This window comes from Austrofundulus limnaeus, unplaced genomic scaffold (genome assembly GCF_001266775.1).
Source record: "Austrofundulus limnaeus strain Quisiro unplaced genomic scaffold, Austrofundulus_limnaeus-1.0 Scaffold1174, whole genome shotgun sequence".
Taxonomy (NCBI): Eukaryota; Metazoa; Chordata; class Actinopteri; order Cyprinodontiformes; family Rivulidae; genus Austrofundulus; species Austrofundulus limnaeus.
In genome coordinates this window covers 1-16,367 of record NW_013953576.1, presented here as the reverse complement: position 1 = coordinate 16,367, position 16,367 = coordinate 1, and the positions used below count along the sequence as shown (strand labels likewise).

General features: G+C 36.3%; 2 protein-coding genes across 12 annotated transcripts in view; both read right to left on the bottom strand.

Moving 5' to 3' along the window:
- Positions 1-2,097, bottom strand: part of huwe1 (HECT, UBA and WWE domain containing E3 ubiquitin protein ligase 1) — a 43,667-nt gene extending 41,570 nt beyond the window's left edge. For 10 of the 11 annotated variants that reach the window (XM_014031081.1, XM_014031087.1, XM_014031091.1 and 7 more), the window contains exon 1: positions 2,060-2,097. The gene's annotated coding sequence lies outside the window, so the exon portion shown is untranslated. The remainder of the gene's footprint in view (positions 1-2,059) is intronic. The other variant, XM_014031082.1, reaches the window with a different exon arrangement.
- Positions 2,098-3,076: 979 nt separating this feature from the next.
- On the bottom strand, positions 3,077-15,470 carry phf8 (PHD finger protein 8). The gene is made up of 23 exons (XM_014031079.1): positions 15,182-15,470; positions 13,926-13,984; positions 13,728-13,830; positions 13,446-13,531; positions 13,094-13,220; positions 12,666-12,826; positions 11,350-11,491; positions 11,078-11,264; positions 10,808-10,970; positions 10,210-10,297; positions 9,832-9,938; positions 9,633-9,724; positions 8,438-8,527; positions 8,048-8,329; positions 7,886-7,968; positions 7,635-7,804; positions 7,447-7,532; positions 6,030-6,151; positions 5,533-5,864; positions 5,345-5,440; positions 5,142-5,251; positions 4,667-5,027; positions 3,077-4,559 (listed from the first exon to the last, which is right to left on the bottom strand). Exons 3-23 carry the CDS (start codon positions 13,823-13,825, stop codon positions 4,471-4,473), a joined length of 3,072 nt encoding a protein of 1,023 aa, XP_013886533.1. The 5' UTR covers positions 13,826-13,830; positions 13,926-13,984; positions 15,182-15,470; the 3' UTR covers positions 3,077-4,470.
- Between the last annotated feature and the right edge of the window lie 897 nt (positions 15,471-16,367).

Here is a 16,367-nt window from a genome sequence, read left to right as displayed (position 1 = left end):
CTCTAGTGGAGGGCGCTCTCACGTTCTGGATAGTTGCCACCACTGCCGGGGGAAGGCCCCTGGCTAGTAAGCAGGACCTTTCAGCAGGTAGGTGTGCAGCCTCCACAACTCTGGATGTGGGTGAAATATCTCCCCCCTTGCCTGAGAGAGGAGGAGATCTAGGCGAAAAACAAGTACCAATCTATTTCTACATTTTGTAAAATTGTAGGAGATAATAAATATGCAGTTTGAGATACAATACAGTACTCAAATGCTGTAGACCAGTGTTTCCCAAACTTTCTATCTTCTGACCCACAAAATATCCACAGCAAAAACTTGTGACRCCAAATATTACTGGTCTGAGTACACAAACTTRGTTAATAAACCTAAAAACACAGGCTTTTTGACAATCTAAACAGCTTGTACACAAATATAAATACTTTTTTATTCTTATTTTGTGTTTTTGTAATAATTATAGGGAAAATATTACATCAGCAATTATTTTATTACCCTTTAAATTGATTTCTGGAGATTATCCAAGGTGCTTCACGACCCATAATTGGGTCCCAAGTCCAACTTTGGGAACCAAAGTGCAGTGGTTCCCAAAGTTTTCAGCTTTTGACCCACAAAATAACAGTAGCAGAGACCTGTGCCCAACTATTTTTGGATGATAAACATTTGTATCATGTCAACAAAACATGGGCATAGTAAAAATATTTTTTATACTACATTTATCCATTTTGAATACACTAACCTCACTCCTTTGTAACAACTAAGGCAAAAATATAATGAATTCAGAAAATCTTTTCAGGACCCCACCCTGATGTTTCGGGACCCCACTTTGGGTCCCGACCCCAACTTTGGGAAACACTGCTGTAGACCACTACCCCTAAAAGGTGATAGAGCAGACTCATGTTTTTATGCCATTTGTTCCAAATTTGGACCTCACAACTCAAATGTAGCAAAAAGAAAAACAAACCAATTTGCGTCTCTGAATACACCTCTGTGAACCAGCTGCCACTGTACCCTACATTTATTGTTTTTTAGCTTAGAGGCAGAAACCACTGTTGTCCTCTGTTGCTGCACTTCGTTTTAAAGTTGTCATCTAGTGGGAAGTGGTTCAGTACTGTTTATGAGAAAACGCAAGTAAATCAAAAGTTTCTAAAACAACAGCAAATAACTTTGCTATTTTGGTCCATGTAACGCAACCCCACGCGTACTGTCACCAAACAAACAGCTGAGGAGTTGTATCTAATTTAGAGGCTTAAAGATTTATTAGTGATAATATTTGTATTTTATCCGATTGTTACTTGTTCTCTTAAATTTACTGCCCAAATGTCAACTAGCTAAGATCGTCTGACAAACTGAGGCGCCTGATTTTGATGCAATCAAAAACAACATAAAGCAACAATTGTTTAAACAGCAGCTAATGTTAAACACAGTTCACATACTAGAGTCGAAAGATATGCCGCAAAGTTTTAAGACAGTACTTTAGATTAAAAAAACACCACACCGGTAATATTCTAAGTTAGCCCCGTTACTTGTAACCAAATTAATCACAAGTGTCAGCTTTAAATGCAATAACATACGCAGTTACAGCTTGTGTTTGGCGCTATCGTTAGCGGTAAAGTTGATGCTAAGTGACGTGATGTTACTTCACTCTACCGTCACGGCTAACGTTAGCAAATCCCGAAAAGTCAACTTTCCTGAACTGACACACATTTAAACTGTAACCAGTCACATTATCATTTCATAGAAGAGTGAGTATTGTTTAACGACAAAGGGTTTGTCTTGTAAAGCCGTACGCACCAAAAGACAGTGGTGTGTTTTTGCGGCGTGTTTGAGGGTTTCAATCGAGCTAGCTAGCGTTGCCTGAATGCTGCGCACAATGCTTCATCCGTGAAAAATGGCGGTTTACACAGAAGATTTATACTTTACCCTTACAAATAAACTAGTTTCTGGTCTTGGATGCAAAGACCTGTGTAAATTATTTAAAACYGTTGATACACAATAGAAAAACAGTCTTCCACCACATAGCCTAAACCAGGGTCAGTAGCCCAGAACGKGTCTTTCTGCTTACCTCGAATGCATGTAACATCTACTTCTCCATCTTGCACTAGAGTGTGGTATGGTAGTTTGAATCTCGCGAGAATACAGGTCATCCTGACGAGATTATCAAAATAATMTTTTAGTTTGAAGGCATCGATCTAAAATTATATGTACACGCGGAAGTTCATAAAAAGATTTTCTAGGTTTTGTGAGAATATATTTTATTATTAAAGTCAAATAAAAAATAAACTATACTTAAAACTAGCTAGCTTAACAATCTGGAAACCAATTAGACAACTAACCAGGGGTGCCACCAAGTTGAGGTGGGAATGGAGCCCTCCCTAAAAAGTTCAAGTGCCCACCCAACAACTGAACAATTCATCCTCTTGAGTCCCAATCTTTTGCTTGGTGTGCATTTTTAATTTCCCCTGGATTAGCAGAATCTATTACATAAATACAACCTTATGATAGACCTTCATAATTTAGAAAAACAAACATTTGTGACAAAATAGAAGTTAGAAATAGATAAATCCTTATGATAGACCTTCATAATTTAGAAAAACAAACATTTGTGACAAAATAGAAGTTAGAAATAGATAAATCTCTGTCCATCCGTCTATATTTTATTTTAAAATATCTGAAGTCTAATCCCCCTGAATGTGAACAGCTGGTCTAAAACCAATGTCCTTGAAATAAGAATGCAGGATCTCAGGAGGTTATATGCATTATATAAATATAAATTAGGTAGATAAATRTTAATTGTCATTGTTGCACTGAAAAGAACACTGCGGTCCACAAACAATGAACAAAATAATTCTAAAAAAATTATGTATAATAGAGAGGACAAGCTTTAATAAGTTGAGTAGTGAGTGCATTTCTCATCAAGTAATATTAACTCTGTAAATAAATCAATACAGCAGAAAGGTGATTCCCGTTTTTAACTTCTTGGACTTTTACAAACACAAATTATTTCATGAAACTGAAATAACCTGGTACCCTCAAAAAGTACCTTTGTTTCCAATACAAAGAATATAAAATAACTTTTAGATTGCTTTATGTCTAGATGTGTTTATTACAACAAAATATTTATTGTGTATACCAGAAAAATACATAAATCCCAGTTTTTTTCTCAAATGTTAGGAAAACACAATTTTCCTGTATGCTTAAGTGCAGTGAACACAACAAATCTTACTTTTAGTTTCGTGGTGGTCAGAAAATAAATTCCATTAAAAAATGTCAAGGTAAATTTTAACTTCAATTTTTTGTTTTCAGGTCATATTAAAAACATGTCAAACACTTACCAAAACAAAAGAAAATATGAATATAAAACTAAGTGATGAAATTTATCAAGGGCATTTTTTCCAGCACACTTCCAATAGTACACTAACAAGACAACATGAACATAGTATGACAGGTAATGAATACAAATATAAAAAAGAGCTATCATGTTTCCTAAGTACAGCAATGTTTCATGTACAAGTTGTTACGAAAGATTTTTTTTAAACTACAAAAAGAAAATTAAATTACAACAAATATTTACATATTTCAGATCCTGCGCTTTCACAATGTCTTCATTTTAAATCTACACTTCCAACATTTGATCACTAGTACATTCTGTAGTAAAGAAAACAAATCTCTACAAATGACCCAAGAAAGCTGCCAAAATTTAGGGCAACATGCAGGAAACTATTCTCATTATCTGATTTTTTTTCTCAATTGTTTCCAATTTAGCTATATAAATTACAAATATTACAAATATTTACAATGACAAATAAAATAAACAAAAAAAACCCCCACTAAGATAGCAATGGCTACACTTTTTATACAAGCTTTACTTTCTTAAAAAAAGCGGAAAAATGAAGAAAACCATGCTACATTAAAACAGGCTAGGAAATCAAAAAATTCTGCCTTAGTTAATAAATATGTAAAATAATAAATATATAATGGATGTCAATAAATGGGGACACTGTCCTGTAATATTACCTGTCAAACAGAAGTTTATAAAAAATGGGGTAAACAGAAATACAAAAAAAAACAACCTACAGAATTGTTTGCAGCTATGCGCATTTTCCCTTTTAAAAATGTAAAATAGTACAATTTCTGAGCCTAAACACAACTTTTAAAAATGACTAAAAAATACTAACTATAATGACAAAAAATTTAAGTCCAATTATCAGAAAAAAATGTCATGGTCAGTATCAAATTTGTGACAATAGGGGTGCTACCAGCACATTACAGTGATTCCCAGATGTGCCTCTGACAAAACCTCGATGCAGATGTAGGTAAGTGGAGTTGGAAGAACATGTAATAAGGTTTGATCATAAATGTACATGGCAAACAAAACAAAAAAGTAGAAAATATACCACTCTCTTATTTTCCCTGTCCTACTTCACATAGGCTTTTTCTTCATTCTTACGGTCTTCAGACACATTTTTATATCTCTCACAAGAGAAGTTTGCCATTGCGATGGATTTTCAGAATTTTGCCAAGTCTCTGTTTTGCTGTTGCAAGGCCTTTCTTTGGGCGTTTGCCTAAAGAGAAGTAAAAAAGAAAGAAAAAGAATTCACAAGTCAATATACAATAAATAAATAATAATAAATAAATGCTGTGAATGTGCTCAGTCAGGTTTGGTGTCTACCTTGACCAATTCCTGTTATTCCTTGGCTGGCCAAACTCGCAGGGGACGCACCAGAATGACAGCTGCTATTTTGAGGTGACAGGGAAGGTCTTCGAGAAGTAAGGAATACACCAGGAGCCATGGCTCCACTGCCCCTGGGGCCTCCAGGACCAAAAGGTCCTGGCCCTGCTGTGTATTCATGGTCTAACAAACTGGCAGAGTAATAATCCATCCTCCTGTCTGGACTGACATCTGCTGCAGACTCTGGAGCAGGTGTTGGGGAGGGTGGGGCAGGTTCAGTTTGAACAGAGGGAGGACTGACGACAGGAGCAGGAGGATGTTGCTTTTTGGTGTACTTCCTTTTAGCAGGTTTTTGCTGTTCCTGAATCATAAACAAAAATAATAATAAGAAAAAAATACATATTTACCTTTTCTACTCCACAATACTCACTGTGCACGTATTTCTAACACTAATSTGCTCTCTTTTCACACTCACCTGCTGTGCCAACTTGGCAGCAGCTGCTGCAAGGCCTGTTTCTACCGAGGCAACTCTAGCCCCTTCCCTGGCAGGTCGCTCTTGTTTAGGAAGTGTCGGCATCACTCTTGCTATAAATTTAAAAAAGTTAAACAATGAAAGACTAACCATCAGAAAGTTGAAATAAAATGTGCCCTTTTTGCTAGGATATTAATTTGGATCACCTTTAGGACTCCAAGGTGTGTCATCCCAGTTTTTCTTCCTCTTCATCTTAGTTTTGCTGATATGGTCTTCCTCATCAGACTCCAAAGATGGATAAACTTAAAAAAATGTTAAGTACCACAACTTTTACTAAAGGAGTTTACTAAAAATACATTGCACAGTATCAGATACAAGACAGTGTGCTATTTACCATAATCTGAGTCTTTAAAACAAGTTCCCAGTGTTTCCTGCTCATCTGGACTTTCCTCATCACTCAGATGACGAGCTGGCCTTTTGATTGGTCGTTTTCCAGGCCGCTGGATGATTGGTTTCTTCTCAAGATTTGAAGTCTTCTTGACTCCTCCCGTCAACCATACAGTCCTTCCGCCTTTTTCCTTGATGACACCCAATCCCTCAGTCAGGCCCCCAGAGAGAGATGAGGGAGAAGAAGATGAGGAAGAGGAGGATGAGGAAGGAGGGTTGGCCATGGAAAGCATACCCTGGATGGCGTCTCGAGTGCTYGGTGAGGCTGGGGCTTCCTCACTAAGAGCAAAAAAGAAAATGTTAACAGTATGTGCAATGTTTAGCCTTTCAAATAGTTGAAAAATAACWTTTTTAAAGATGATTGGATACTTGTAAAATCATTAAAATGCTGCTAAAACAACAAGACATTATATTAAAACACATCAATAAAGAAAGCAACCCTACCTGAGTGCTGCAGAGTCTAAGCCTGCCACTTGTTTGCTGGCCTTTAACAGGTCAAGAATGCCTCCTGCACCACCTTTCACTCCATGGGCTGRCAGTGCCTCTTCATCGGTGGTGTAGTCCTCCTGAAGCCACACACAAACACATTGCTTTGAGTGCTGAAGAACAGCTTTAAATGTGAACAATTTAACTGAAAAAATAAAATAAAATAAAATAAAACATTTGCTGGATAAGAATCATCCAGATGATAAATAAATTGCTGTTCGACAGACTTCCTTTAAAACATAATTTTATTGTGCTTTGTGACTGTGTGGAAATGATCYAACAACCAGTTCTATCTGGCTCAGCAGGGTTAAAACAAAAGTGAAAATAAGAAAGCTGCCAATATACAACCCATATCAGTTACAGTATGATAACCTGACACTGGCTAAACACACAAAACACAACTGAACTTGGTATGTTTAATATAAAATGTATAGCAAAGTTAAACTGCTTTGGTAGAAAAACTAACAGCTGTATTCTGAAAATGTGATAATATGATCCTCAAACATGAGTCTTTGTCCTTGAATGAAGCCTTATGGATGCAGCCTTCAGGTCAGGGGACAAAGTATCCCTTAGATTAGCAAAAACCTACTTCTACCAACCCACTGAGAAGGCTAAGTAGGTGTACACAGAGATAAAAACAACAACACACCAGTGAAGATCGTGTCACTAAACTTAATTTGCTTTAATCCGTCTTATCTGTCCTGTACTTTAAACTTAGGAGGAAAAGCAACAGAGCAGCGCGTAAATAATATTGAAAAAATCTTTATGTTCAGAGGGGTAAAAGCTCAAGGAAGCTTTAGTTGAAACCACCCTTAGCATATTTGTGAGTCCACATCACTGACATTTTCTTCTGAACTCTTAACACCAAACATCTGAGGTGAAGAACTTCTTTAGAAGGTTTAACAGACTGAGAACTTCCCCCTATATTCACACCATTTTTTACAAATTATCTCTGATTACGCATTGTGAAATTGCAAATGCAATATAACTCATAAGACTGCAACATGTGGTGAGGGTTGCTGACAGTCTTGCTTCTCTGTTTTGGACAATTCTCAAGAAGAGATACCAGAAAAAAACAGGTCTTGCAAAACTGAAACCCATTTTTATTGTTACCCCATTACAACTTTCATGGCTCCTAATTGGAAATCATAAGGGTTGAAAATATTTTTTTTTCAAAAAAGAAATGTGGCACCCCTTCAAAAAAACTGATACATCATAAAATGTCACTGATTCCTTTAACATAAAGCCTCATTTTTTTATGGATGTTTCAATATCCTGTGTTAATCAGACCAAGCCTGGAAAAGCACACTAATATAATACGGACATTTTTTGCTGGTTTTACACGTAACATTTGGTTTATCTGTAACAAATATACCTCAATGTCAAAGTCTACTTCTCCTGGCTCCCTGATGCGATTGGGGTCAGAACAAGGTTTAGCTCTTGGCAGCTTCCTGGGAAGACCTGTGGGAAAATTTTAACACCATGAGTTAATAATGGCTATGTTGATTTGAAATCGCACAATAGATGCATTTTAGTAATGCTTTTGTTTAAAACAGTTCTTACCGCTAAGTTTTTTCTTCTTGCTTGGTCCAGCAGACTTGCGTCGTGGAGGAGGAGTCTCGTCGATCTGGAGTTCATCCTCAGACTCCAGCTCTGACAAACTGGATTCTTCTGTGGCAAGATGTTTGTAGTTTGCAGCAGTTCCTGCACCATTGCTGCTACCATCTTTCTTACTGAAAGCAAACAAACTATTGAAAACTCTAAACTTTTATCAACACAAGCTACCAGAGATTTTTTTTCTGATTAACGCTTACCCTTGGATTTTTCCATTGCTGAGGACAAGTTTAAGTTTGTTTTTATTTAGCTTTCCCTCAAACTCCTCTAATGGCAGCTCCATCTGTGTAGACAAATAATAACTGTCAAAATAGGAAAATAAAACCGTTGGACACAAAAGCTGCTGAGAAGCATCCCACTACCTTGCTCTTGTGCTTGGACTTGCCAGGTTGAATTTTTTTGAGTGTATGCTTGGTATGGATCTCAATCAGGTCAAGTTCTTCTGCTTCGGACTTAACAAGTSCCTTCTGCCCTTTCTTTTTGGTTCCAGGGACCCCCAAACCTCCCAACACCTCTTTGGGTTTGGGCCCTTTCTTTTTTCCAGGGGGTCGTCCAGAGTTCTGAGAGGCGCTGAGAGGAGCTTTAGAGAAAGGTGCACCCGGAAACTGAGTTCCTGTACGGCCAAGGTTCTGTTGAAATATATCCTAACAAAGAAAAAAGTACAGTTTTAGTAAGTGGAACTGACAGTAATATGGGTAGCAATAAATATGTACTTTAAAACAAAATTAGAATTTGTGTTGTTGTTTTTTTACCTCAACAAGACGGATCTCCTTGGCCAGGTCCTTCACTAATGTCTGAGTATTGATGGTCTCTGGTATCTCCGATTCATGCTCAGCTAAGGCCTGGGTGTAGGCAAAAAATTATCACTAATCTTTTATAAAATCAAATTAATTAATATCAAATTAAAACTATTTTTACTAACACTGTGGTACATCCAATAATACTTTGAACTGTTTTTACAMAAAAGTGGTTTATCTGCTTTTTTGTAGAACTAGATAACAAAATATTCCCTCTCGTCTGCAATATCTGTGTTCAAAGCATGATGACTGGAAACAGAAAAATGTTGGTTACATTATGATTTAAATAGCAAAAGTCACACAAGAATTTGCATTTAACTGTCCCTGCTGTGTGACCTTTGTGATTTTACCTATAGAAAATGTTACATTTACATCACATGATGGATCAGTCAGCAGCAGCTTCAGATCAATATGTGATCCATGATGTGAAATAAATGTAACATTTTCTACATTAAGGTAAAATTAATCACTGCAATAAAATAACTGTTTTTGTCACTTTTACGGTGGATTGCATCAACTCTGTTACATTACAGAAGGGAAACTTCACCAAAGTGAAACATAAATCTGTGGATCTGTGTTTGATTACTCTGGCTGACTTTCTCAAGGACCAGGATGTGTGACACAAAAATCTGAATTTTGGAACTGAAAGTGAAAGTAGTCAAACTGAATTTTTAATAAACCAAAACACAGTTTCAAAGCAAATTAATTCCAATACAAAACTTTAAATTCAGTTTCATTTTAGTAAAATTCATTTTCAAACCAATGCAWTCCATTTCAAATTATGCACATTCAGATTCAATCTGAGCAATTCAAATTCAATTCCTGCTGGCACAAGATTTATCCCATAAATTAGCTCCTAAAAATGATTGATCTCAATTGTCTTAAAATGTTGCAACTTCATATTACCTTTAAAGATTAAGAAGTATCCTACAGTATATATATATATTTTTAATTTAATTACCTCCTAAAGATCATTCAAATAAAGATTCGATATTACGTAATTGAATAATATAGCATCTCTCCTCAATTTATTTAAGATTTAATAGAACAAGTTAATGGATAGTAACACAGGAATCACAACTTGTCTGGTAAAAAAAATGACACAACCAGAGAGGGCGAGAGTCACACTAAAAACTGCATCAAATTCTACCTCTTTACGGGTCCAGCTGCGGAAGCCGTTGTTCAAAGCTTTAGCTCCATGAACAAGATAACTGGCAGGGTGCCTCCGATTTTCTCTCAAACCTGTCAAGGTTATCAAAAAGTTAATAATAGTAGGTAATAAAGACACAATACTTGAGGAGCTCACATAAAAACACAATAACACTTTAAAATTCATTAAAATGCCTCACCTCTAAAGGTATCAAGAAGGTGCTTCCCAACATACCAACAAACCGTCTCAAAGTTTGGAAATTTGAACAACTCAGCTGTGCTTAACCTCTTCTCTATTTCATATGCCCTAAAGCAAGAAAAACTTTAGTTATTGCTCAAAATATGCAGGTTAGTTCTGTAGATACACAACAGTTCTTATCTTTAAAGATCAATTGTTCTTGAGAACTGTTTTGTCCCGATTGATGCAGATTAAAAGGAAATACACATAAAAAATAAGTTTTAATGATGTTTTGTTTAAAAGACTTATATTTAAGAAAATTGTGACCACAGTTATTGTTCAAATAGTATTTTAGACAAAAAAAAAAGGTATGTTAGGTAAGAGTCTTGTAAACACTAACCTCAGCTGCATGTCAATGTTGAGACTATGCAAGAAGTTTCCTCCAAAGGCCAAACAGTCCACAGGAGTCAYCACAGCATGAATCCATCCTGGAAATGGACAAAAGTGTTATTTGATTGACAAACTTTATTTGAACGTTTCAGTCAAAATAAAAACACCCTTCACTTCCTAAAAAGAGCTCTTAAGTTGTTTGCAGGATAGAAACACAGCTTGATTTAAAAGCTGGAAAAATATACAAAGATGCCAATTAAAATTTTATTTTAACTAAGGAGAGAAGATAAAAACACAAAACACTTAACACAAAATTGTAAATGTTAAAAAATAAAAGCTCTTCCTATAGTTATTTTGTGACAAAGACATCCTACTATGCACTACTGCAAAGACCAAAAGTTAGAAACATAAAACTGTTCACAGAGGAAAGTGAGGTTCCAGTTTTTGCTTTTCTGATTGTGTCTTCTTTGAATATTTTCCAAACAATAACACATATTTTTTGTATTTTCAAAGTTCAACCATAGTTTATTCTATTGTGTGACTGACAAAGCTAAAAACACTTTAACTTTTTCAAATTAAAAACAAAACAATTAAGCATTTTGTTTTACCTGTTGGTATGAACAGGGTGTTTCCTTGTTTGAGTGAACACTTGTAACACATATCAACCTGATCTCCAAAGAACATCTCATTCTGGTTTGTTGAGGAATTCCAGCGTTCAAAAAGTGCCAGGTTTGCCGGAGTGGGAGATATTAAGTAGAAGATTTTCTCACCCTGTGTAAACACAGAAAAAAGAAACTTTTACAATAATATCAGTTCATTTATATTTAAGGAAAACAAAGTGAATTGAAACTCATCAAACATAATATCTGTCCTCTCACCCTCAGGACATGGTACCAAACTGAGGTGCCTCCAAAGTCAATGTGGAAGTCTGTGTAACTATCTTTCACTCCCATCAGACAGTACTTCTGCACATTGGGGCGTTCAAACACAGACTCTTCAGGCCAGAGGTTTTCCACCCATGAAAGTTTCCTCACAATCTTGGGGGTCTCCACCAGGTTTGAGAGCCTAAAGCAAGTCCACCATGTCACATCTATTACAGTACAGCACAAACAAGGAGATATTCTTCTACTTATTTGATTGTTTCGTGTACCTGGTGTCAGAGAACTCAAGGCTGATGACATTGAGTACTTTGTCCCTGTTAGGGCTGTTGTAGTATTCAACAAAGTCTCCCAGTCGCATCTTCAGATCACACTGTCGAGGTACGTCAATCACATCAATCTCTTTGTCTGCACCTAAAGTTGAGCAGGTTATAAAAGCATAGATGCTTTGTGAATGACATCAAACATCAAAAGTTATTCTCTTTTATATAGAGTTACAAAAGTGTATTGAACTATGCTCACTTTCTTTATATTTAGCTGTAAAAGAAGCCTGACTTTCTTGTTATCCATGAAAATGTTTCCTGTCTACAGCAGAACAGTAATGATGCATTCACACCAAATGCGATTTGGGCGTCAAAAACGCTCCCAACGCTTCTAGTTGGACGCTTGAGCACTTTGTGGTCAGACACTTGTCAAAAATGCTTTTGATGCACGTCAAGTGTGTCGAGAGCCTCCTCTGCCGGTCTCTGTTTAATGGCGGATGAAATAAAGGAAGTGGCTTTGCTTTATTTACTGACACGTCACGCTCACCAGAAAATTAATTCATACTTAATTCACCAGATAATTCAGAGGGGTTCTGAGTTTAGTGGGTTTCACCACTCCAGGAGCTGCGAGCTGACGAGGCTCACTTTCAGAACTATTTTTGTCCTGAGCCCAGTTTGATGAACCGCTGACTCGAATTGGTGCCCACATCTCCTGGACACTGACTACAGGCACTTGATTTAAGTTGAAGAGCTGCAAAAGTTCAGATTTTACAACTCCTCAAAACACACCATGCTAGACGCACTTCCCAACGCTCCTTGATGCGCCGCCACCATAGACTTTGCATGTAAACCTGATGCCTGGAACTAAGAAATGCATCATTCTTTAGTTTCTAAACTTAGTGTATATTTGAATAATGAAAAATAGAATCACCTTACTGGTTGGGTGGTTAAATAAGTAAATAAATACACAAATAAACAAACAGCAAATCCATCTGAGCAAGGTTGATAGTTTCAAAACAAGGCACAACCAAAGAAACAGGACAATTTGTGTCCTTACAGCAGGTTGTGGAGTACAGAGCTCCTAAAGAGTTTAAACTTGCTCTACCAACTGTACTAGCGTGGTGATGAGAACAATAAATCTTGTGTTAAAAATAAAAATCTCAAAGCCTATAACACTATTGCTGGAGACCACTTTTCAAAATTCCAGAAACCTTAGAATTATTCATCAAAGGAGGAAAATTCAAAATAGAGGTGGCTCAAGATTTTTGCCTTGTACTTTATGAAAACAGTTCATGATATTTGTGAAGGATGCAGTGAAACTTTACCAATATAGTGCTCTATGTCACTGACGCTGAAGGATGATGGAGGAAGGGTCATGCCTAAGCCATCCCGCCTCAGCACCATTACAGGAACGCTGAATGAATGCTCTTCCAGAAACTCAACTGTCAGCTGCACCCCGGATGGCTTGAGCAAGATTTCATCAGCACTGCAAAGACACACAAATAAAAGCAAAAGAAATAAAGGAATAAAGTATTTTATAATTTGACAGCAGTACGGCCTACTCTCTATGCAAAGTGTAATATTGTATTAGAGCTGAAGATGATGGACTAAACAAACTGTTCCCAATTTTCATTGAGGAACAATTTTCTCCAGTTGTTCCGCTATGTTTAGACAGTGTTTTACAGACTGGTGAACCTCTGCCCATCTTTATTTCTGAGAGATTCATCCTTCCATCATCTTAACCCGTTCTTACCTCGGGAAAGTGCGGCTCCGAAGCTCTCGAACAAACTGGGAACTCCCCGTCTTAACGGGACGACTTGGATCTCTTCCTCCGCTAGTGCTTCCATCTGTCTGCTTATTGCCTCCACGTCGTTTACGCACTGCAAAAACAAAGACGTTAGAGGAGAAAAAAATAAAATCAACTAAAGAACGCCTAAAAAGAACAGATAACAGGAACAGAAACATACACTTAACACATATTGTAGCAATTTGATAGCCAAGTGATTTTAGGTGACATGAACGCCTGAAAGCAACATTCTGTGGTCATTCTGCTAATAACTTGTTATTATTGCAATAAGAAAATAAATTAAAGAAAAGAAACTTACTAACAGACGGCCCATGGGTAACTTGACAGTTGGGACAGTGATAGAGGTCAATCTCAGTTGCTTTTTCTTCCTCTACTCCAACACAGCTACATAAAAATCAGACAAAAACATTAGTATTATACAGGCATAAATGGTGCAGAATAATACAGACTAAACAGCTATACTAATTTTGACAAATTCAAAACATACTGCACCTGTTAAAATATAAAGACAAATGACGAACAAATAAATAAAATAGCATTAACATTCAAAACTTGCAGTAAAATAAAATAAAATACTTACCTTCCATGAAACCAGTCTTGACAAATGTCACACTCAATCATAAAGCGAGTCACATCGTAGGGCAGGCGACACAAACAGTACACTGGCACTGATGCCATTTTACCTGTACACAAAATTGATTTTAATGTCAAATAAGTACTGACTTTATAATGGAAAGACTTCTGGAGAACTTAAGCAATGGTTGGATAGGAAGTTAACCTGTCAATTCACTTCCAGAATCTTCTGGCAGAAATGCACAATGGAATTCCCCTGAAAATCTAGCAAAACAACAACAAACACATAAACAATAAAAAATGTTAGTATCTGATGTTGTGCTGAAAGAACACCTTGACATGGAAAGATGGTAGTTTAATTCGCAACTTAAGTGAGAGTCACATATACATTTCACTAAGAACATACAGTATTACCCACAGTTATTTCCTTTTGGTCTATATTTATATTTTGTATATAACAAAACATTTTGTTCCAACCTTAAAGTGTTATAATAAAGGGACTGATAAAATAAAAATAGTACGCAGTGAGAACCAGGGGTGTAACAATATATCAATCCACATCTACTAATAATTTAGTTGAGGCAAAATGGGGAAAAAAAATCGATCCACATCGTCATTACATATTTGAATCCCAATCAGATGGCATATGATGTTGCATGATATTGACAACAGACTTGTAAGCTGAATTGAATCAAAATCGTATTGTCATCCAAACAAATCAATATAGTATGGTAATTTGGTGATTTGCACCCTTAGTTGGAACTGTGTTGTTGTAATTAATTCTTAAACATGAACAGCAAGTGCATTAATTATATAACATAATCAAACAGTTTTATTAAATAGACATGGCCAGAAAACCAGATGTCAGTTGTTACTGGTTTGTTTGTTTGTTTGTTTGTTTTAAACAATCGTCTTATCGTAATTCATACTGTAAGGATGGCTTCCTGGCCGCAGGAGTGTTATCTGGAATGACAACCACCTCGCATGCTTTTTAAAGGGTAGCTGGTCAGGAACTTGCTCGTCATAACATACATAGCAGTCTCAGATACCTAGTTGAACACTTAACTTGTTTACGTTTTTATATTATTTATTTATTTTTTCGGTAGCATGGCACAGTCAAAAAGTGACAAATATCTGAATAAATAAAATATACGATTTAACTCCAACCAAGGGGATACGTACTTTTTTATACTTTCACAGAATTTAAAAGACAATTTGTCTCTGCTAATTGTTTATTACGCTACAATTGCCAAGCTTTCAGGTTGTCACGTTAGCTGCTAGCTAGCTGTTTGTAAACACACGGTGCAGGACAAGTGTTAAATTCAATGGTTAAAAAAACGTAGCTGTGAAGTTATAAACTTTATACCTATTTATTTTATCACCAATTCTTCGGTTAGTAAAACTGTCTGATTCTAGTAAAGCAAACCACAGCTAATCTAGCACAAACCGCATGCAACTCACCGATGCGAACGTCTGCGGCAGGGCCACGCYCTGAGGAGCGGCTGTAATCTCTACGCGAGCTCGGGGGCCTACGCGGCCTTATTATGCAACGTCAATTATTAGCAATTTCCTTCAACACATTTTTGTTTTACAACCCAGWAGCACCCAAAGACCAAATTCAGGCATAGATGTTCGCAGTGCATCAAAAAAGCTAACCCTGAAAATAATTAAACGAGCACACCCATTAAAAATAACAGCGTATTAAAGTGCCTCAGCGCCATTTCAAAGGGGATCACGTCAAACCGTTGTTCGTTGTTGTCCGTGAGTGAATGAACAATAAAGTTTGAGCAGTCAAACGTAGTTACAAAAAAAAAAAAGGCTTCAACCAAAATGAGAAATGAATAAAAATACAACACAAAGATACACATTGTAATAATAATTTATTGTCAATAAAGTACTAAAAAAGATCAAATAATTGTGGATGCATTATAAATCAAGAAAACGAAATATTTTTTTTGGACAAACTACATCTGTTAACTTATATTGTTCTCTACACAGACATTTTTATGTGTTGTTGGCACCATGTAAAACACAAATTACCAAGTTTTCCCAGTGGTATAAGACTGCCAGCATCAGGCCTATAACAAATCACACAAATTTCCTTAATTTTTGGGATGTGTTTATAGTCAACATTTTATCTAAAATGTTAGAATATCTCCGGAACTGCTTTCTCTTGGAGTCTGTAGACATAACACAATATTAAAACTGTCAAGTCAAAATAACAATTTTTCTATAGAAAATATGTGTTAACTTTCTACTGGAATGTTAAGGATTCTTAAACATACAAATTATCCTGCATGCAATAGCAGTATATTGGTCTATAATTGAAGTAAAGTTGGATATGTTCTGTCAGATCTGACTTATCCTGTTAAGAAAAAAACAGCTGCTTGTTCTTTGCATTAACTAGAATTAAGCAGAACTGCATAGGAAGGCAAGGGCCAGGATAGATCTGACCTGCTCTGGCCACTCTGATCAATCAGAACACAACCAATTATTTATTTTTGCATTGATTGACTGATTGATTTATTTTATTTAGCAGCAATATTGCATGTACATATACATCTAGTACATTCATTCACAAGAAACACTTATTTCCATTGTGGTCCAAAGTGCAACCAGTCTGAGAGTCACTTCACTGACCCTGACT